Source organism: Augochlora pura, chromosome 7 (assembly GCF_028453695.1).
Source record: "Augochlora pura isolate Apur16 chromosome 7, APUR_v2.2.1, whole genome shotgun sequence".
Classification (NCBI taxonomy): domain Eukaryota; kingdom Metazoa; phylum Arthropoda; class Insecta; order Hymenoptera; family Halictidae; genus Augochlora; species Augochlora pura.
The window spans coordinates 33,774,480-33,797,636 of NC_135778.1; the positions used below are offsets into that span (position 1 = coordinate 33,774,480).

General features: G+C 43.7%; 1 protein-coding gene across 15 annotated transcripts in view; it reads right to left on the bottom strand.

Moving 5' to 3' along the window:
• Trol (terribly reduced optic lobes) overlaps nt 1-22,573 on the bottom strand; it is a 163,972-nt gene extending 141,399 nt beyond the window's left edge. For 10 of the 15 annotated variants that reach the window (XM_078187340.1, XM_078187342.1, XM_078187335.1 and 7 more), the window contains exon 1: nt 22,198-22,573. In XM_078187340.1, the coding sequence (XP_078043466.1) occupies nt 22,198-22,275 (78 nt within the window). In that variant the 5' untranslated portion in view covers nt 22,276-22,573. The remainder of the gene's footprint in view (nt 1-22,197) is intronic. The other 5 variants (XM_078187348.1, XM_078187347.1, XM_078187346.1 and 2 more) reach the window with 1 other exon arrangement.
• Nucleotides 22,574-23,157: the final 584 nt, after the last annotated feature.

Consider the following 23,157-nt stretch of genomic DNA (forward strand, 5'->3'; position numbering starts at 1 on the left):
GTTCCTTCTAGATATGTTAGTTTTTACGATAGACTTCGTGGAAAAATGTGAAGATTGAAACTTGAGGTTCAGGCATCCATTTTTCCAGTCTGGGTCTGAATGGACTCTGGGTCCGCCGTTCGAATGTCAAGTAACTTGGGAATTTTAGAAAAGGAAATCAAGTCACTTCGACCGTCCCGTTAGAGAACAGGTATATACAGGCAATATAATTGTCGACAGGTTTAACGTCAGACATCATGGTTCACACAGGATTTCATTTCTTGATTCGCGCTTCGTTCTCGCCGATGAGTTAGAGATCGTAGATCCTTGTCATCGCGGATCGGAACGACACGGTTTATCACGCCGATGCAAGATCCGGACGTTTATTAGCCGGGCGAAGGCGAGGTTTACGAGATCCGGTGGTTGGTAACGCGTGAACGAGATCACTCGGCGCGTAAAAAAAAAAGAAGAAACTGGATCGCCGTCTCTTCCTCGAAACCGGCCGTGTTTCGCGGGATTTACGGCCGGATCGGGTTTATGGGGTTTCGCGTGTGCGCGCGGCTCTCGGCAACCGGCCCCGTCGCGTCGCCTCGCATTTTTAGAAAGTCTTACGTCATGCCGCTTTCGACAAAGCGACCGCCAGATGCGAGCAGCATGCCAAAAATTCGGAACGCGGATCCGCCGTTTGAATTTTTACCGTGTTCCTTGTCGCTGGATTATTCGATTCGAAAAATCATGCCGCGGCTTTAGGGCCCGAAACGTTTCGGGAGCTTCGCGGCCGTTTGAGAAACACCCGGTAGAGTTTGGAACCGGGACGTGGAAACCGTAAGCTTGTAATCGAGATACGGGAGGATAATCGGACGATTTCACGGTCGGCGAGCTGTGCTCCTTGGTGACCGGTCACGTGGCCTAACTGTTTAACTATCGAACGGTAGGCTATCAAGCGTTCCAGCTTTTTTATATGCGGAAACGACTGGAGCGTTCTTTGTCGCGATACACGCCTAAGAGAACGAGATCCATATTTGATGAAGCCAGTCGGACGCGACGGTTCCTCATGAATAAATCCGCGAATCCCATCAAGATCCTTCCGAATTAGCCTGATTGAATTCCTGAAAACGTTAACGCAGACTGTGAAAAGAGGCCACCGGAAACAACGGAGCGAAACCGCGCGCAGATTCGACTTCAATTAACGTAATGATTTCGGTCGTCTGCCGGCGAGCGACGGGACCATCCAATATCCGGAACAAAAATAACCGGGACGTTGTCGCTGCGATTACTACCACCATTCGGATATCATGCCGCGTAACGTTTCAGAAGCTCATTCTCCTACGTGTTTCAATTAAGATGATTCGAAATTGCGACGCGGCGTCGTTCGCGTGAGCCGTAACACGGCTGCGAGTGTGGAACCGACGTACCATTTCTCGTACAGATTTATTCGAGCACCGACCACGGTTACGGCTTTCCAGAGAAACCGAGAGTCTTTCCGGTTTTTTTTCAAGAAATTTCGACGTTGCGTCACTCCGTTTGATCTTGATCGGAATTTTTTATCTACAGCGGACGCAGATGTTTCGTTGAATATTAATCACATATTTGTCCGAATAGTGACTCGGTAACTGATACGATGTTAGACTAGATGTTCACCGCATCTTTGACTCGGTTGAATATTCGCTGAATTATTGGTGGAGTGTTTTACTGAATATTGAGTCAATAATTTACTGAATATTTCATTCCATATTGACTCAATATTTGACTTAATATTTCCCGAAATATTGACTCAATAATTGACTGGATATTTTACTGAATATGAGCTCAGTAATTGATTGATATTTCGTTGTATATTGAATGAATATTTGACTTAATATTTTATGGAATATTGACATAATAATTGACTGCAAGTTTACTCAATATTTGACGTAATATATCACTGTATATTGATTCAATGTTCGACTGCGCATTGACTCAATATTTGACTGATTATTTCACTGAATATTGACTCAACAATTGACTGAATATTCCACACTATGATGACTCAATATTTGACTAAACATCAATTGATTTATCGACCTGAATTCCAGAATTGTCCAATTAATGCATGGCGTTAATTGCGACCGTCGATCATGAAGGTAACGGCTCGCCGATGGAAATAGACTATGAACATTCCCGATAATAAACCATGCAGCAGTATTTTTCGCGGGATAAAATTAACACAGGATTCGACAGAGCAAGAATACGACTCCCCGGTCGCCGTAAAATTGCGGGAAGAGAATCGGACACGTCAGATGGAGAGAGAGAGAGAGAGAGAGAGAGAGAGAGAGAGCTGTTTTCGGGACCGGGGCGTTTTCGCGTTGCATTATTCAGGCCCTATGAATTCGAGATTCCGGGCGATCGAAGTCCCGGCGCCGCCATAGCCCTTTCGAGATCGCGGTGACAAAATACGTGCGTGATAAGGAAAAGAATCCCTGGCAACAATAAGCCACCGATCACGCGGCGCCGTTGAATCCGGAAAGAGGGACACACCTGATCTCCAATTTAGGATGCAACGGCTGTATCTGGCTTTACATCCTCGTCCGCGGCGCACGATGCACTCGCTGGCAATCGCTCGAATCTTTTTCGGGTCTCTCGACGCGATCCCGCAGTCCAGCCGTGGGATTCGAATGTCCCCGAAAAATTGCCGCGACCTTTCGACCGAGTAATTGACAGCAAGTGGAAGAAGATGCCCAGAGAGCCGGGACGACCGAGTAGCGCTGTCGATACCGAACCGAACAACCGACTGATTGACTCATTACCCAGTGAATTACTGGTCCCATTAAAGGATAGGCGCACGTGGCCAAACCAGGGCAACTTCTAATTAACGTCCATTCGACGACGCGCTCATTATCCCGTCCCGATTTCGACGAGAATCTCGTCGGTCACAACGAGAATCATCCTTGAAAACCATGAACCATGAAGCATCTCAAGGATCAGCTGTGCACGATAGCAGGCAAAAGTATGTACTCCGGTGTCGAGTGGTTGCCTATACACGGGCGTCATTTGCACCGCAGCCTGTGTACGCGTTGCAAATTAATCCTGATCGAACAAATATCCGGCTGGGTCACGAAACGTCACGGAAAAGTAGTCGCGGTTCCAATGTAGATACGTCAAAGCGTTCCAGATGATACGAAGAATTCTGGAGCACCCTGTATATGGCGTAGGGCCTCCGAGATGGGAACACTTTTCGACGAGGATTATTAGAGATCGGAAAGAAAAGTGGACGCGGCAGGATGACCCTGATTTCTCGGAAGCTTTGGCAACGCTGCCTTCGCGGAGATAACGCGCACACAGACGCATTCCAACGTCCAGACTCATACCGAGAGACAAACGGTTAAATAAAGAGGCGACGCGTAAGGTACGCCCTGTACGTGCAGATTCGAAAAGTCGTGAGCTATTCCGTGCCGGGAATCGGTAATCCCGTTGGTGGCGGATGCGGACGGCAGTCCTACACGTTTCCCTAGGAACATTTCTGTCCCTTTGCCTGACACGGGAGTCCGTTGGCACGCCTGGCTAGGTACGATTCGAGATAGAGATGACGTGATTAGTCATTAACCGTGATTTATCTGTCATGATTCAACTGTCATCGTTGAGCAACTCGATCTTGATTTTCTTGGTTCGAATAAATTTACTACAACCGATGATTATAGCAAACTGCCGTTATTTCTGCACAATAATAATTGTCTCGCGTTTCAATCCTCTACGGCTGAGTATCTTTTTCTTAAATATCTAACTGCAGACTACTTGCTAGCCGCATACTTTGATATTTCAGGTGCTGTCAATCGTCTTCAATATTGTTACTTATTATAAGAAAATACATATATGAGCATATGATCTGAAAGTTGTACGAATTCATAAAGAATTGCACTCAAAATAATGCGGTGACATTTTAAAGTTCCTTTAATGGATTTACTAGTTTGAATTGCAACTATTCAACCCTCCTGTGAATGCATAAAATCCGCATTCTAATAATTACAGTGGTCTCTATCTACCGAAATACTTCGAATTTCGCTTTAACCTTATGCAACCGAACAATGAGTCAGACGCGCGATAAAGATCTCATACATGATTCGCTAAACACAATGTTACACATTTCCTCAAAATAGAAGCATAATTACATTCGTTATCAACGTCTAGAAGCAAAAGTAAACGAAGATATCCAAGAATCGTTTATCATTTTATTCTACGAAGATCATTTTCGTTCTATTAGAGAACCGATTAAGACCGAAGAAGTCGAATTATGTACAAATCGACACAGTTGCGAAAGAAATCGCAGTGCAAAGGGTTATTAGTTCAAGGCAGAAGTAAAATGTCCGGCAGAATAAAATCAGACTATAGTAAAGTTCGATCATGTCGGGTTATGATCTGATTTCAGAGCTTCTCGATTAAAAGCTTCGGTCTCATTCGAGCCTAATTACAGCATCCTGCGAGCCCGGCTTCTGCATAGTTTCACCCACGACCTACGTACGAATGACATTTCGTATCTTTTACGAAAACAGTGTGAAAAACGTCGGATGCAATCCCGACGAACCCGACAGCCCTGCGATCGCGCAGCAACGAGGATTAGGTCCTCGCCGGTTTATTCCTGTCCCGGCATTCCGTGTCGTGGCGAGCGAGAGAAGCGATCGCGCGGACAAAGAGACCCGAAGGCTCAGCTGGATTAGAGCATTAAGATTCGATGTCGCGCGGCACGGCAAAAGAAAGAGAGAAGAGAATATCTCCGGGGCGGAGGAGGTGGCGGAGGAAGTGGGAGGGAGAGAGACGGCTGGAATAGTCGCGTTGCTAAACGCGTGGGCGGGTGAAACTGGTTCCCGAGCGTGTCGGTGTCCCCCGTGAGCCGAAGGGAGGAGCAAAGGTGAGCAGACAGCGGCGCGAACGCAGAAACTGTAGACGGACCACCGAAAACCCGCGTGGATCACGATCCGTGGATCACGATCCGTGGATCACAATCCGTGGATCACGATCCGTGGATCACAATCCGTGGATCACAATCCGTGGATCACAATCCATTGCTCACGGTGCGTGGATCAGCGATGCAGAACAGCGAATTGTTCAGGTTGCTTCGCTGAAAAGGCGGTCTTTGAAGCTCGGTGAAACGTTTCAACGACGTATAGACACTCGGCAAACAATTGCTTAACACGTTGAGGCCGGCGCCGATATTCACGATTTTCTGTATGAGTCGGCGCCCGAAATTTACAAAAATTAAATAATTATGTTAAGTTTATGATATTGAATTTCTATGTTTTTACTATTGAATATCTGTTTATAATGTTCAGATAAAATAACATGAACCTATTTTGTAGTATCTATTTTGTGAAATACAAGCAAAATAAACAAATGTACGCAACCCACGGGTCTGACACGTATGACCCACCGGTGGGTCAAGCCGTCGTCAACGTTTTAAGCTGCATTGCTTATCTACGCCGACCTGAATTGCTCATTGCAGCATATATCTACAGGGTAGCTAAGCAACTGATAGAAGTAGTCTAAGTCTCTGACCTTATCTTATCAATCACCTTTGGAAGTCGGTGACAATTTTTTTTTAATTTGTTTATACGAACAGTTGTTTAGAAAGCCCATTTGTATTAAAATTGTAATATTTAAGGGTTGCGTTTAAAAAAGAGTATTCGTATAAGATACTAATCTGGTACACTGCTCATGTATGTATAAAAGATTGGAATTTACAATTCCTATTGAAGTAGTAGCAATTATCAGGTGACTAATGTACACGTTACTTCAATCAACAACGAAAAGTGATAACTTAAGTTACTTTCAAAGTAATAGTTTACTTAGCACTGAATCTACCACGGTCAAAATGACCGGTTTTGAATTTTACGGATAGTTGAAACATTCGAGACTTCTTCGCGGGAAATGATTGAATAGATTGCATTATTAGCGTTTGTAATTGAAACCTTATTTAAACATAGAGATGGAATTCCATCTTTCCATCCTTGTGAATCAATGCAGGCGAGTAGAACGTTGACTTCACAACAGCAATAACCTTAGCAAATCGAAAGAACAGGGTGTCGTTAAAAGTAGTCGAGGCACTCTAACGCGAGAAACAATAGTTTCTGGAATTTCTTATTTTTCAATGTATAGCCGACTAAATATCGATTAGACGCCACGCGCGTTTCTTTACCAAGGCACACGCTATTATAAAAATAGCGAAAAATTTAAATAAATTCTATCTTATAACTAGCATTCGTAGCAAACACTACGTGAAATAACAACAAAATTGAATACGACCTATTCGACGAATATAAAGTTAATAACAGCCGGAGACAAACCGTATACAGGGCGATTGATCGGTCCGCAATAATCGCATCCCGTAGTGAAGATTTTTCGGGAAATTCTTGCTTTGGAAAAACAGTCGAGATGCAGAATCCCGAAGGGAAAACGGTCGAATCGAGTTTGCAAACGGTGGGGCGCAACCAATGCGGAAACGGATCGATACGATGGGTCGGTGGGGAAGGAGGCGAACGCGTTATTTACCAGTGCATGCGTACAAATGCAGCAAAGGCGTCGAGCAGTACCCGACCTGTCCAGGCGTCGAAGTTACCTGGCTGCTCCCCAACCGAATCACTCCTCTCCGGCGAGAAAACCGCTCCCAGGATCTTGCGGAACAAGCTGCTTCGCCGTTCTCATCGACCGCTGTGCTCGCAAAATTTTCCTTGGGTTCTCCTCCCACCCGTTTCTTTGATAATTGATTTTTCTACGGGTTGGTGGGGTTAATAGCTCGCCGAGGATTAGGCGAAAAACCGATTAGTGTCGTTAACGCGCCGCTGCTCGCTTTTATCAATCAGACGCGGTCCGTTGAAGTCGGGAATTTTTGCTACGGTCCAAATGAAAACTCGCCCTTTAGCCGAGTCGATATTTTCGGCGAATTAAATTTTCGAGCGACAGAGCGAATATCTTGCCGAAAATAAATCGGGCGAGTGTTAGATCGCTCGGCTTCACGGCCGATTGGATCCGTCAGAATTCCGATTGCGTAAAGCTGTCATCTCCGGTGCAGTTGTAGCAGGCCGGTAATAAGTCAGGTATCGGTGAACTCATCGTCCAGGAGATACCATCAATTTTCCATGCGGAGAGACACCGCTGTACAATCAAGGGGACACGGTGCAATCGCCTTGGCTCGCACGGAATAGCAGAAAGACCGCGTCACATGACTACGTCAAACCTTCCACGAAGCGATCCTGACCTCTTATATCGCCTATCTGTCCCCTGGGCACCCAGATAAAAACCGCCAGTATGATTATGCTGCAACAATATGGATCGCGATTCAGTGTTTATCGTGCCGCTCGAATGAAACGGGATACGGGATTGCCAACACCAACACCGGCCGCTCGAATTCGCCGGAATCCCATGGTGATATAACCCGAACGCAAGATTAACAATTCGATTGGCTTGGCACTGTGTGTGTATTCTTATGACAACTTTCTACGATGAAACCTTGATTGTCCGGAACTTTTAGTTAATTATTCGGATAATGGAACAGTTAGTTAGCTGGATGAACATCTGATGTTTTTACCGCGTTGTATAAACAATTTCGTTGACATGCATCGTATTAGATCGAATTGTTTATTACGTGGAATGGAATCAGAATAATTTATATTTCAGACCATTGATAATCCGGATAATCAAGGTTTTACTGTGGAAATATTTCTGGCTTCTCTCGTGATCCATAATTCAGCGAATAATCTTTTCGTGAAATAGTAGATACCTATGTGTGAATGTTACCTGGTTGAATATATTTGAAATGCTATTTCCATAGAGAACCGGCTATTTCTAAAAATGCTTATTTAACAAATCCTGTGTTTCGCGAGGAGATACAAATTTTTGTAGTTCGTTCACCATCTCAACTTTTTTTTCTTTTTTTTTTGCATGACAATTGAGCAGGTATCAACTCACTATATGTTAAATATTAACGTGTCAAGCAGTATCTTTTACCACCGACCGAGTGTACCAATAATTTATTCTAATCAATTTCTGAAAATTGAACAACTAAGCGCGAACGATTTAAATGCACCGAGTCAACATTGACCTAGCCACCGTCATGCGAAAGTTAAACGTGTCAACTGATTGCGCGTCTAGTTTCTTGACCAGACTGGTCATTCAACGACGAGCCCATCCAACGACCCCTGGATTCTACAGTAACCGAATGTTCGACATAAACGGAAAACGTGCCAAACGGCAACACCTCGGTCGTTAATTGCGTAACAAAGGAAGGCGGCCCCGGATGAAAGAGGGGCATCCCGGCGCCGGGACGTCGAACACTAAAGGCAGCTTAATTATTTCATCGCAGCTGGACCAAATTAATTAAACCGTGGGCCGAATCGAACTCGTCCCCCATTGACTCAAGTGGACGTTTTGGTAGCCGCGCTCGAGATGTATTTATAAAACCGTAACAGCCGCTCTCTTCAGCCGCTCGGAACTCGCCGACCACTTACAGCTGACGATGTTCATCGACTCGCAGATTAACCCATTATTGTTTGGCGGTTTGACTGGCTGTTTGAAACACGCGAAGTAGAATGTTATCGCGCGACATCTTCTTTCAGGCGGTAACGAATCATTTATGACAATCCACTTTCTTCTTCATGTTATCCGAGGTATCCTAATTCAGCTTTCTTTCTGTCAGCATTTCGATTATTATGCAAATGCAATTAATCTTTGATAATTATTAGATAAGACATATTAAATATTTTTATTTAGACTGAATTAATTACTTCTTTGTTCTTATAATCTCGCAAAAATGATTTCAATATCTTTGATACCGAATTCGCGAAATATCACGGTGTTAACTGTATTGGTAAATAATTAAGGAAAAACGGAATAGTAATTGTTTAATCGAATTTTCGCTTGATGTAGTAACTGAACCTTACCACGGACTAGGCCTACATAACCTCAAAATATTGCGTCGAGGCGCAGCAATGTTCACCTTTCCAGCTCCGGTAATTTTCTTTCTCCGTGGCATTTTCAACGCCGGATCCTGGAGACTCGGGCAAGATGGCGGCGCGAGAACGCTCGAGGAAATTTCTCGGACAAAGCGGATGAAAAAATAGTGTCTCGTAGAGCGGCGTGGAGTGGCACTCCGCGGGCCGTGTGAACGCGCGTTGGAAAATGGTCAGCGAGACGATCTCTCGCGCTGAATCAAGGCGGGAACCACGGAGTCGGTCCCTTCTGGCGTTAAGGCACTCGAGAGGCGGCACTCGTCGAGGCACTCGAGCAACCGGCACTCGGGGACAAGCGGCACTTCGAACAAGAGAATCCCCGAGCGGTCTCCTCGAGATACCGAAACGAGGCTGGCCAATGCCAGATCGATCTCTCCCGCGCCCGCTTTTTGCCCCCGGGGGGTAACACGATTTCCGTGACATTGCCAGCCACTCGTACCGAGTCCCATAGTTTAACACAATTTGTTCCCTGTACTGGGAAAAATAATCCCGCTCTCTCCTTGCAAAGAGTTAATTTACAGCTGTCCATCAACAACAATGACCGAACTAACTTTACCACCTCCTTATCGAATACTGATCCGGATCTGAAATAACCCGTGACACGTAGCGTCACGGAACAGTCGCAGCCGCAGCAGACATTAAATGGTGCTCGAATAAGAATCTCGCAGTGGCCATCTGCAGAAATCGGCAGTGCATTTAAGCGGATTGATCAGATTATTCATGGACCGGTACACCGATAATAGCCTCGTGGAAAATTGTGTCGCGTGCAACAAGTCGGCGGCCGCCACGTAAACGGAGCCGGTAATAAAAGATCGACTGGATGGACGAGAAATTCTTAAACCGCGTAAACAACGATCGATCGTCGCTATTCCCGAAATACCTTATGGAAACGAGCGTGCCCGTTACACGCTCGTTAAGCGAGCCTCTTTAATTATTCTGCCGGAAGCCCTCCAACGGCATAACAGAAGTTCTTGCCAGACTGGCGGCTCGAATGATAAGCAGAATAAATAAAGCGGCGCATTTGTACGGGGGCCCGGTAACTTTTCAAATTACGCGTTCCACCGGCGGAGATTCTCTTCTTTCCCGCGGAAGCCTCAAGATCGCTGGGATCGGCCGTCGTTCCACGAGTCCTTTATGCCCGGGCATCGTATATTCCCGTATAAATTCACGCGCGAAAGACGAGCCCCAGTGTATACACAGAGCCGTATCGCGACCGCCGCCACCGCCGCCGCCGTGTATTACCATATTTTTCATAAGGTACAAATCTTTCGGGGCTTTCGTCCCCTATTCGTGCCCGAGAAATGGTCAACCGTACGCGTGTCTCGCCGGAAAAAGGAGGATCCGAAACGGTGAGATAGCCGTTGGCCGGCTTTGATCGCGCTCGAATTCTTTCCAGTTTACAGACGGAACGCGAATCGAATGTCCGTTTCCAGAGAATATTTTCATGAAAATGATGAATATCGGCCGCGATCATCAACCGGCGAAATATATCCGCGAAGTTTCTGAATTAATTGATTGTTAGCTGGATATCGACTCGGTAATTGATTTAATATTGTTATTGCCTGTATATTTTCACTGGATATTGGCTAGATATTCGACTGCTGGTTTTAAGTAAATATTTATCTAGTTGATGACGCTATGGCTGTCTGAATATCAATTGAAAATTTCAATGAATATTGACTTGACATCTAACTCTTGACTCGATGTGTTTATTCGACTGAATATTGATTCGACTTTTATGTCAACTTTTGATTCGATACATTTATTTGAATATTGACGAAATTTTCGTCTGTATTCTAACTCAAAACTTGTCTAAATTTTGACTGAATATTTCATTGAATATTGCCCCGATATTTAAGTTATTATTCGATTTGATATATTTACTCGAGTATTGAAAGAATATTCATCTGTATATTAACTGAATATTGACTGAAGATCGACTGAATATTTCTTGAATATTAACTCGACATTTAACTCAATGTTTGACTCGATACATATACTCGAATATATATTATCTGAATATTGATTGAACATTTCTCGGAGTATTGACTCGACTTTTAACTCATTGTTTGAATCAATAAATTTTTTTCTGAATATTTGTCTGTGTATTAACTAAATGCTTGACCGACTATCACCTGGATTATTAACAAGGACGATTCCTGCGTATTCTTCATATCATAAAAAAGCTGAAAAATATTTGCTGAATTCAGCAACTGGAGATATGCTTGAATGATACGCAGCAGGATTTTTCGTTGACACGACTATTCCGAGTGTGCTGTGACAAATGCAACGAAAAGTTGATGAAATTATTTTTACACATTAAAGGCGGGAGTCGTAGTACTACGATTTATCTCGACTGTAGCTTAAAGGAGGGAGTCGTATTAGTACGGTTTGCAACCTCATTGCGCAATCTATGCGCAATCGATGCGCACTACATTTGTATTTAGTATGTTTTGTGGATTGAAGCGTTGCCTAGCATACTTTCGTCAAGATCCCCCGCCGTTAATGTGTTAATATCTCCCGTGCCTCGAAATTCCTCAGATGACAAAATGGAAACGGAATGATCGGGAATGGATGCGAGACCTGCGCGAGTTTAATCTTCACGCGAATCTGAACCTCGCGGTGAACTTATTGCGCAACAGTCCGTTCACCATTCGTTACCAGGCCGGCGCGTCACCGGTTTTGCGTACACGTGTCGACTCGTAGATACCGGAGACAAATGCTTCGGATTTTTTTGCGATATGCAGTGGAATAGTGATACAATTAACTCGCATTTTTCCGTTTCGAATTACGATCTCTTTCCCACTATTCTGTCGAGTATACAAAATTTTACTCCCGATCGAGCGCAACAGTCTGCTCGAGAATGCAGTCCCTGCTTCTCAACGAGACTAAAAATATTGATCTACGATTTTTTCTTGCCGAGTTATCGTTGTTTGAACGAAAAGTATATTGCCAGCATGAAAAGAATGATAAATGAATATTGCATGGGAAACTATCGATATTTAAACTGCTGCATCTTCTCGAAAAAAATCACTGGATCATTTACCTAGGCTTAATTTAAAGGTCGTGGTCAGCCCTTTCGAAATCCTTACCATATATCACTGTAAAAAATTCTTATTACTAGATACGATCGAGAAAGTTTGTTTATTTTTTGACAATTTTTCGATATCAATTGACTATAGCGAAGTCAACAAATTTTTCCAATGATTGGTATTATATGAATTTCAAGATTGAAGTCCTCCCTGTTCACCGGGATTAAACACTTGGTGCTACGACGTTTTCTTCCCGAGTTGTCGTAACTCGAATAAAAAGCGTGCAATTAACGTTCAAATAACGATCGATAAATCTTGCGTAAAAAAAAATCTCGATATTCCAGCTGACGTAACATCGCAGAAAAAAATCGCAGAGCCGTCTACATGGACTTGATTTAAAGGCCGAAATCTCCATTTTCGATGCACGCAGCGAGTATCGCTGTAAATGAAATTTTTACTCCAAACTATGAGGGAATAAGCAAAGTTTGTAATTTTTAGAAATTGTTCGCAATCAAATGTCCGTGGGCGCGGCTAACAAAATTTTTCTCATGGCTGTAACTATACCAATTTCGAGATTGAAGTATACTCTTTTCAACAAGATTAAAAACTTGAATCTACGATCTTTTTTCCCCGAGTCATCGTAACTCGTACGCTGCGCTGTTAGCGCAGGAATTACGATCGACGAACGCACGAAACAAAACGGCTGCGCGCGGTTTTTCGATTTTTGATTTCTCATCGGCGAATCGATCGATTCAATCGCTGGAAAGTGAACCGGCAGCCGTAATAATGCCACCATTATTACGTTAACGAGATCCGGCATTGTTAATCGCGACGCGGCCGGCTCTTATCAACGATCGTTTGATAAATACCGTGCTCAGATTATTTTTATCATCGAGCCAGCATCGAAATTTCCGCGGCCAACTATTCGGGACGCTATCGTCAAGGCCGATTCACCTGAATAATTTGAAATATGTTTTAGTAAGCGTTTGGAGACGACACGTCAACCGATTTGCGCCGTACGGAGATGCTTTTTTTTCTCGCCTGGAACGTCCGCGATGCTAATTAATGGAAAACAGGTTTACTAAATCGTCGTGTGTCTGATTTCATGAAACATCGCGATTTTCTCACGAGACCTCTTTTACAAGATCAAATAACGTTTCGTCTCCAGGAAATCAATTCCGACCGTACAAGATAATAATGGATGCTGATGTTCTCGTTGAAAGCATCAATAAATTCATTTGACGTGATTCATTTAATTTGCTTTGACGAGATTTAATTTAATTTATTTAGTGTAAGCAAACCAGACGCTCTTTTAATATCTACGGAAATTCAGCATAATACGACAACGATAATAATAATTCTAATAATAACAGAATAATAATAAAAATAAAAATGAGAACGAAAATGGAAACAATACAAATACAATTCTCTCACAATAGCGTCAATAACGATAATAGTAATAATAACAATAATAACATCGATGTAATAATAATAATAATAATAATAATGATTACGAAAATAGAGAGGAAGACGATACGATGAAAATATAGAGAGTAAATACAAATTGAACTTTAAATTCGTTAAGATCGTGAAGAAATCAATGCCGTTGGTATAATTGTTATCCAAATTAAGAATCCTATACAAATAATCAGTAATGAAGAAACGAGTAACACGGCGACGGGACAGAAAAACACTAAAGATCCCCGCGAAAGGATGCCGACTGTACAAATTAATCAATTTGCAAACGCTAAAGAATTTCTTCAGTCGAGACGACCACATTTCCGTCGCGTATTTTAGACGCGACAAGGTAACTTCGTTGGACGGTAACGTCACCGGCGGGATCTGCCCGAAAGATACAACGCTAATTAGCAATTAATTGTTGAAACGAATCTGGCAATTCCATCGATTTGGCAAGAATTTCTCTATTGAATCTGCGGCATCTTGCTTGGGAATTCGGCTGCCTATTCCAGAATAGATCTTGAGTATCTAATTGATCAAGATACCGTATCGATCAAGATACCATACAGATCTTGGTCGATAGCCTGCGAACCGCATCGAACTATTTTTCAGTCCGAGCCGCGGAGTAACGCGGACCGTGAACCGATTCGTGGTGCTGCGACGATGCCCCCGGTCGGCTCGATTTGATAATTATTGCTGCGGACGGGATCCGATCGCGGGTCGCCGAGCGAATCTCTTTCTCGACAGTAACCAGACCAAACATTCCGGGTATCGAGTAAACATTGACTCACTGTTAACTTAACAGCATCGTATCGCTGTTGACCGAGCACCGTGAGACGATTAATAAGACCACGGTGGTGACTTCCGGCAAGAGCGTGGTTCTGCCCGATAGTCAGCACTCTATCGGATGGCCCGATCGTTCCAGCGAACGATTACGCTTGTCTCTATTCGCGGTATCCGGCACCGCGCGACGTGTTTCCCGAATTTTATCGGTGCCGTACTATTTATAGGCGTCCAGCAAGAGAAGCGAACTTCGCCGACCGTGCTGGGGGGGCTCGGAATACATCTGCTCGATAAAGTGCTCGCGAAAGTATCCCGGCTGGATGCTAAAGAATTCACGAGCGCCGTGAAACCAGCTTATTTTTAATTACATCTGTCCCGGCGATAATCGTCGTGGAACGCGCGGCATACGAGATGGCGGCTCGCCGAGCTTCTGGAATCGATCCCGTGGCAATTCTATCATTTTTTTATTTTCCTTCTGACGGTTCGCCGATCGGGCGCAGCAGCTGACGGAGAAATTACCGCGGACGAATTAATTGCTGTTAAATCGTGGGGCGTTTCACGGAAATGCCAACGGAATAATTCCAACGAGCGCGTAAAGCGTTTCGATCGAATAGCCGCCGCGCTATCGCTGCCGCCGCCACCGCCGCGAGGAGGCTGCGGAAACGTGGCGGTTTTCGCGAGCAGGCGAAAATTGAGCAACCGAGGATATGGCATTTCGACGGATCGGCAGTTTCCAGGTAGCTGACGGCGACTGTCTCCGGTCTCCGGGCCGCGGTTCGACCAAGTTTCCCGATGTGATCGGAATATAATCGGCGCCGGCAATTATTCGCGCGAGTATCGGCCACCTGCCGCGTGCGTCGCGAATAATAATTCGAGGGATCGGCGGCCGCGTGCACTTCTTCCTGACCGTGTTTCCCTTCCCGAACTGTGCTAGGCATTGTTAGCGAACTCGTGACACAACGACGCACAGACGCCTGCATCGCCGGATAATCATCCGTTCGCGTCTCGCTGTTTTACGAATCTCGTTTCAATCGCTCTGTAATATCGCGTTAAACCTGCCACGGAGATTCCGCGCGTAGTCCGCTAAATTCGGATGTTGGTCGCGTCTGTTGAATCGAAATCAAACTCTGCTCGTCTCTTAGCAACATTTAAACGTTTAAATAAATATTGACGTGCAATAAATATAGATTTTCTTTCTCGCGTATGAATTTATTAGTGACAAAGGAGTGCTGAAACGCGGCTGTCAAATCAATCATAATGCAAAGGGAATATTAATTGAATATGTGCACGAATATTTACTTAAATATTGACTTGATATATTCCTGAATATTGACTTGATATATTACTTGAATATTGAGTCGATATATTCCCGAATATTGACTCAACATATACCTGAATATTGATTCGAAATATACTCGAATATTAAGTTAATATAATGCCTGAACATGAATTCGATATATTCCAAATTATCAACTCGATATATATATTAACTCGACATTCACTTGAATATTAACTCGATATTTTCCTGAATATTGATTCACTATAACGCCCGAATAGTGACTCGATGTTTGACTGATATTAATACCTGTCTGAATATTTACCTGAATATCGAGACGATGTATACTTGAACACTAACTTAATATTTCACCGAAAATTGCTTAGATATTTTACGGAATATTAAAACGACATATCACCGAGTATTTAATACTACAATGGTCTAAATAAATGACTGAACATCATCTCTAAATAAAATCGCAGTGCAAAGACTATAAACACGTTTGTTATAAAAATCTTTGATTAAAGTTTGTTATCCTTAAATGAATTAAATTTAAATTCGAGATTTTTAAGATAATCTATAAATATTTAACTTGACGCTGTTTTCGTGAAAGTGACCAGAAAAGATTTCTTAATTATTATCCAAGTTTAATCATTTCTCGATTGATTCTTGAAGTTTTCTTACGTCGATTCTAAAACAAATTTAGCGCAAATGAAATGTATACAGTATAGATCAGAAGAAATAACGTTACCGTAACACAATGGTTAGCTCTGTATACCATTGGGAATAAAATCGCGGCCAAATGACCGTTATATAATTATCATAATTAAATAACGCTGGACCCCGGTGGAAAATAGCGAGCATCTTCGATGGTGGACAGGTTTTCGAAGACACGGAGGATGATCGATAACGTGTTTCGGATTAGCAATAACGTTCTACGGTTCTCGCAGTCGATGTCAGAATAATTTGATGGCGGACGTTAACACGAAGTTCGAAATAAGCGGTGTTGTTCCATATTTAGTATGACGGACAGAAGTGGGCATGCATAGGATAGATCCCGAGAAAACTACAAACGACGGGAATGTTTTCGGCACCGGAATAGAAAGCGGTAAACCTGATAATTTCGTTTCGACGAATCATAGTGGTAATCGATTTATGCAATTCCCATTAATTTTGTGCTATTTCTCGAGGGTTAATGCATACCTTATGTCGATAAAACGAGCTCCACGATTTTGTTACTAAATCCAGCACCGGAAACGATCGAATCCGCAAAAATCGGGTTTGTCTCTGGGATCTGAAATTGCAGCTGGAAGGGCTTGCTACAAGGCGGCGGGCATTTCGGTTTGAGAGCATTCATTAAATCGTTTTAACAAATTATAAAACGTCGAGCACTAATGTCTAGGGACGTGACTCGATTTCGAAGTGCAAGTTCAGATAGATTTTAAATTATAATCGCTTGGGAATATTTAAACACCGCTGAGCTCGAATTAAAGCTTCGGCAGTCCTCTTTTAGACAAGGTAATCTAATACAACAAACGACGCGAAAGACAATTTAAGAAATCGCTTCGAAGATTCGGAAAATCCCGAACGCGGCGAAAATGACTCGACTTCGGGCGCAAGCTTCGAGTCGATTTTGAATCACATTCCCGTGGGAATTTTTCAACTCTGTCGGTCTCAAATGAGAGCCTGAAAAATCCCCTTTAAGACGAGCAAACTTTTATTTTAAAGAAAACTTAAGATCACGCAGAGAAAATTTTAGTTCGACAATAGGTTCTTCCCGGAGCGGGATTTCCCTGTTCCTCAATCACAGATAAACAAACCAGTGTTCTTCGACAGTAAAACGAATGGTACGACAAGATAACGATTCATGTTAATAACGATGACGAAGATGCTGACAAGGATGCGATTCTAGGTATAAATACGGACGATAAGCGGGCAGAATTAGATATCGATTGATTTACAGTATCGAGAGGATGTTTGCTCGCGAGTAGTCACCAATTACGGCTAATCCATTATCCGGCATCATCGGACACTTTCTAAACTCGATATAAAACGGTGGAAGCATGCGAACAAGGGAGCGCGGACTGGAAACCGCGCCGATGCTCGTTCCGCGGTTTCCGCTGTCCGTCTAAAATTACGGTTTAATTAAAATTCGAAGCCAGAAATATTGACGGTGGACCGTGAATTCCGGTTCCGACGAAATACCTCGCGGTTCTGCCGCGATTCTAATTTCCATTATTCCCCCGGCGAACGAGAGCGAGAGACAACAGCGCGTGTTACATAAAAGTTATTACAAAACACTGTTGACCTACGCGCCGGTTCAGCCTCGAACCGGGAGTGGGTAAACATTAAACGTGGAAGAATTCACCGTGCAAACGGGCCAAGAAACGGGGGAAGAAAAAAGAGCCGCGGAAAAACCAGTTCCTTGAAAAGCACACTCCGCATTCGGCCCATCAATGTGTCCATTCAGGAATTGTCGAAGCCAACGCGCGGCCCCTGGCTACGCGAACGCGAATCCTGCGCGTTTCTCGCTGCCGCGCCTTCTTAATAGCGCGCGCGGTTTCTCCTCGAATTCTAACGCGTTCTCCGTCGTCGATGATCATCGAATTCTACGGGATTATGGCACCGGTCGTTTCCCGCTTCCCTCCCAAATCGATCCTTAGCTGATAAAACGCTCCGCGCTCGCGTCGTTTCCTTTTTTTTTCCAAGTCGCGTTGTCGTTCGCGTTGAATCTCAGCAGAGTTCTTTAAACAACACGCGCATCGCGCGCAGCGTTAACGCGGAGCACACACATCGGTCAATTCACACCAATTGCATTTCTACGTGGAACGGTTGACTCAAATATTGACATGTTCGAGATAGATCTTGGTACAGGCTGCCACAGCATTCTTTATGAAATAAAAAACGAAGAGGAAATGAGGTGGGCAATTGTTAGGACAATTCGGGGTCTTGTAGGCGGGAAAAATTCTACTTCGAATGTTCGGCACGCGTTCGCGTAACTATGGTTTAAATAGATAAATCTCGATGAACATAACCTACAAATTATGTTTTCCGATTGCAACAAACATTGCATCGAACAGAAACTACTTAAATAATGTCAGTGAATCGAGAATGGTACATAAATGTACTTCGATCGTTATTAAATTAAAAGAACATTTTTAAAATATATAAAGTGCTCAATATAATTATTAGTATCAAGTAAGGACGAGTAAAATGTTAGCACAGCGAACGTCACGAAATATTATAAAGAGCAAATAATTTTGATTCGTCGCTGCCGAATAAATGTTCAACCGGATAACAATTTATCTGGACGCAAATTTATTCGTATAAAATTTGATTCGACGCTACCGCATGAAATACTCGATCGAATGCAAATTTATCCGAATAAAATGTTATTCGAAGAAGAATTTATTCGTATAGGAATTCGTACCGCAAGTAATAGATTTTACTAAAAATAATAAAATAGAAAGTGTTTTTTTCATTTGTTCGTCGATTTAAAAACTCATAACATGACCACATTACCATCTACCCTATATTATGTAGCACACAATTAAGAAACGCATGTGTCCGGTTTCCGTTTCTCTCACATCCGGCAGGGGCTTGAATCTGTCGCAACTGTTGCATCCGCAACAAACTTGAACAACAGATCTGCATATCTGCACACGACTGCTTGAAACAATCAGTTTGTCTCAATTGTTCAGACAATCGTTTGAACAACTTTCAGGCGAGTATGCGACTTATCCGATTATTCGGATTGATTCGCCTTTTTAAATCGATTCGCTTTTTTGAGTCGATTCAATTATTCGAAACGGTTCGCTTTCTTGAATCAGTTTGATTATTCATGTCGGTTCGATTATTCGAATCGTTCCACTTTTTTGTCAATTCAATTATTCGAATCGGTTCGCTTTTTTAAATAGGCTCGCTTTTTCAAATCGGTTCGATTATTCGAGTCAATTCAATCATTGAAATCGGTTCGCTGTTTTCAAGCAGTTCGATTATTCGAATCTGCTCACTTTTCCAAATTTCGTTCGCTTTTTCGAATCAATTGAATTATTCAAATCGGTTCGCTTTGTCGAATCGATTAAAATTCAATTTCATTTGTCCGAGTTCTCACACACTTATAATTGTCTCATCGCGCGTCTCTCTCTCTCTCTCTCTCTCTCTCTCTCTCTCTGCGCACAGGGAAAGATCGAGAGAGAGAGAGAGAGTCAGCCTCGGTTAGCGAGCAAAAGCCACGAATCCGCAAATCCGCGTCGGGATCGTCGCCCGGCGTGACGCTGCGAGCCGATTATTGAAATTATCCGAAGAAAACAATGGCTGGTAGGAACGGCGTGTGCTAGCACACCTATCGCGAGACCGGCCGCGATAAGGGGATCCGGGACGAAAAAGTCAGCGCAAAGATTCTTATCGGTTCACGTAACAGCCGACAATAATCCAGTTCGCCACGGGTGAACGAACTCTACGGCGGCTTATGCGAATTTTCGGCAGCGGGCCCGCGACAACGGCGGATTCGCGGCCGCCAAAAATCACGGTGATTTCACCGACACCTGTCCGAACGGCGCGGCGGTTCGATGCCTCAAGGTCGAGCTACCGGCGAACAACGTCGGTGCTAATCAGCCGTTTCGCGGAACTCTATTCTTATTAAAATATTCTACATCGACGGCGAAAGTTCGATCGGTTCGTTTACATTTGCATGCTTCCGCGGGGATTCGAGGCGCAAGGTTGCTTTATGCTCGCTCATGCATCACCGATAAAATGAAATACGACTATCATTGTTGTTACCAGATCATGGATTTTACTATACTCGATCTGTCGGAACGATTAATTAATTATTCATTTAAATCGTGGATTCGTATGATCGACGCGTCGAGTATCGCGTTACTAGCGTTTTGTTGACAACAATTTTTGATTAGCTTTTAAAAGCAATTTTAATTGTCGTATATTCCAACGAACTGAATTTTAATAGCCGCTTGCAATAACTGAAATACTTTTTACCGTAATAATTTGACAACAATTTTTGGCTACCTTTTAAAATCCATTTCTATTGTACTTGGAATAGCTGAAATACTTTTCACTGTAAATAAAATTTCTCTTCTCGGTTGCAGTTCATTTAAATGATTTCTACGAACTTCGTGCCAATTTTTCGTCAAGATTGGGCGTAACAAAACATCAGGTTACATCGTTCGTTGCCCTCATCATCGTAAAATCTTATTAAAATCATTCAGATTAGCTCGCGTTTTATAATGTAACAGACGTCTCGGTGAAATGGAAATATACGTAGCACCGATTGCAATAATTAGATAATGAAGTCTTGAATTAATAAATGAGTTCAATCCCGAATCCATTTATATTTACACGCTTCGGGAGTTGTTTAAAATGCAGATGTTTAACTTGAACGTTACGTTCGTGGAACATGTTAAAATGGCACAATTGTTTAATTCACGATTATTCGGATCGTAAAGATACATTTACCGAGTTGTTTAATCGATACGTTTATTATTTCTCGCGGCGAATGTTACGATAACACTAGTTCAAAAATCAGAATAAACCTCTTGCCGTTTCTTCGACAAAGTAGTAGTAAAAGAGTTTCTCTCGGTGCTCCCTAAATCCATTGTCAAGCGACTGCCAAAAGACACTGAGAGTTGCCTACATTCGTTCGTGCTACATGAAACAATGAACGTTTTTAACGAAACGGCAGGAGATTCAGCTCCGATCGTAATTATTAGACTGTGTAACTCACTGTCGCCTATCCGTCAAAATAATTAATAGGGAGCTCGATTGTGAATTCATTTCTATTTGCATAATTTTTACTTCTTCCGAACAGGCGCCAACTAATTGACCACAATTCGCATTCCGCGAACGGGCAAATGTTTAAACAAGATAGGGGCGAATCAGTTGCCAGCGCGCTGCTTCTAATCCGTGATTCTGCTCGATCTCCTTTTGGAGTTGCTACTCGTGACAATCTAATCCTACATGTACTAAGGGAATCCAAATGAACCGGCATCGAAAACTATTATGTTGTGTAAGAAATCTCGTTCGCGTTTTCTTCCGAGAAGCTATAGCACCGCGGAGTCGTCGTCGCGAACGGAAATTATTATACAATTACAGCCCAATCTAGTCGACCTTAAAACAGACACTTTCAGCTTTCATATCGGCTAAGTTGCATAGAAATAGCTCCACGAAAACGCGCTTTAAAATTCATACGAATTTCTCTTCTGATCTTGTAAATCCGACGATATCAAACACCGATTCCTTTTAACGTATCAAAATGAACTTGTTATTTGAATACGATCCAATTTACCCTCTTTTAAAGTAGACATTTTCAGCTATCAGTTAAGCCACGATACATAGAAATAGCTCCGCGAGAACTTATTTGAAAAAAAAAAAAAAACGTATCTCAAAACCACGCGATATCGAATGTCGATTTCTATTTTAATTTTTCAAAATGATCTCACAGTTTGTTGCAATTTATTCCAGCCGGTCTTAAAGCAGACACATCCAGCTTTCGTGCGAGCTAAGTTACGTAGAAATATTCCCGCGAGAACATATCCCAAAATTCAATCGAACCATCGCTTCGAATTCGTGTAACTTTCCTCGTCTTTTCCTAGGTGTCGGAGAACGAACTTATCGGACAATCTAACAGTAATCGATATCAAAAATGAACGAAACAACCGGCTGATCGTGAGACACTAACCTCTAGCTCTAAGGCAAGGGCAGCTCCTAGGATGAGGAGGAGTACGAGGCAGCCCTTGGGCAAGCCGGAGTCCCCCATGTCGACGTCCGGCGAAGAAGAGGATCGTTCTGGTGGCCGTGTTGGGTGCCTCTAGGGTGCTGGTCCTCTCGGGCAGGATCACCAGCTCGACCGCATCACGGTCGACCACACGAGTAAACTAGCGGAACCGGCTCTTCTGGGGGCACACTGTTTGACGGGTCGGTCCTCTTCGAGGAACTTGCGGGCGTCGTGGAGGTCGCACGAAGGGTCTCTCGATCGCGGATGGACACTGGGAGTCGCGCGTCGCGACGGGGCCACCGTACAAGAGCGTACCGGCGTTCGGTAGCGTCTGAAAGGCCGAGCGCGCCGGCAAGATAAAACTTTTTCAAAAGCCCCGGTGCTTCCCCCTCTCCACCGTTCTGTCTCGCTCTCCGGCGCCGCTCTCCCTTACGGTCTCGTCGCTCCGTCTCTCGCGCGCGCTCTGCCGAGACCCGCTTCCTCCTTCTCCGCCACGCCGCCACCAGGAGAGCGCCGTCGCTCCCTCTCCCCTGCACCCGCCCGAGGTCCGACCATCTCGCTTCGTCTCGCTTCGTTCCACTCCCTCCCTTAGGGCTCGCGGCTCTCTCCCCTCCAACGACGACTCCCTCCTCCCCCCCCCCCCCCTTTCTCCCTCCAAAGCCCGACGCAGTTGTTACTGTCTCCTTCGACGCGTCTTTCTCGATTTCATCGCGACCACTCTCCCTCTCTGTTCAAGACCTCTTCCTTCCTTCCTTCCTTTCTTTCTTACCTTCTTGCTTCCTTGCGTTCTTAATTTCTTGCTTTCTTGCCTTCTTGCTTTATTGCTCTCTCGCTTCCTACTCTCTCACTTTCTTGCTCTCTTACTTTCTTACTTTCTTGTTTTCTCACCTTCTCGCCTTCTTGCCTCCTTATCTTCCTGCCTTC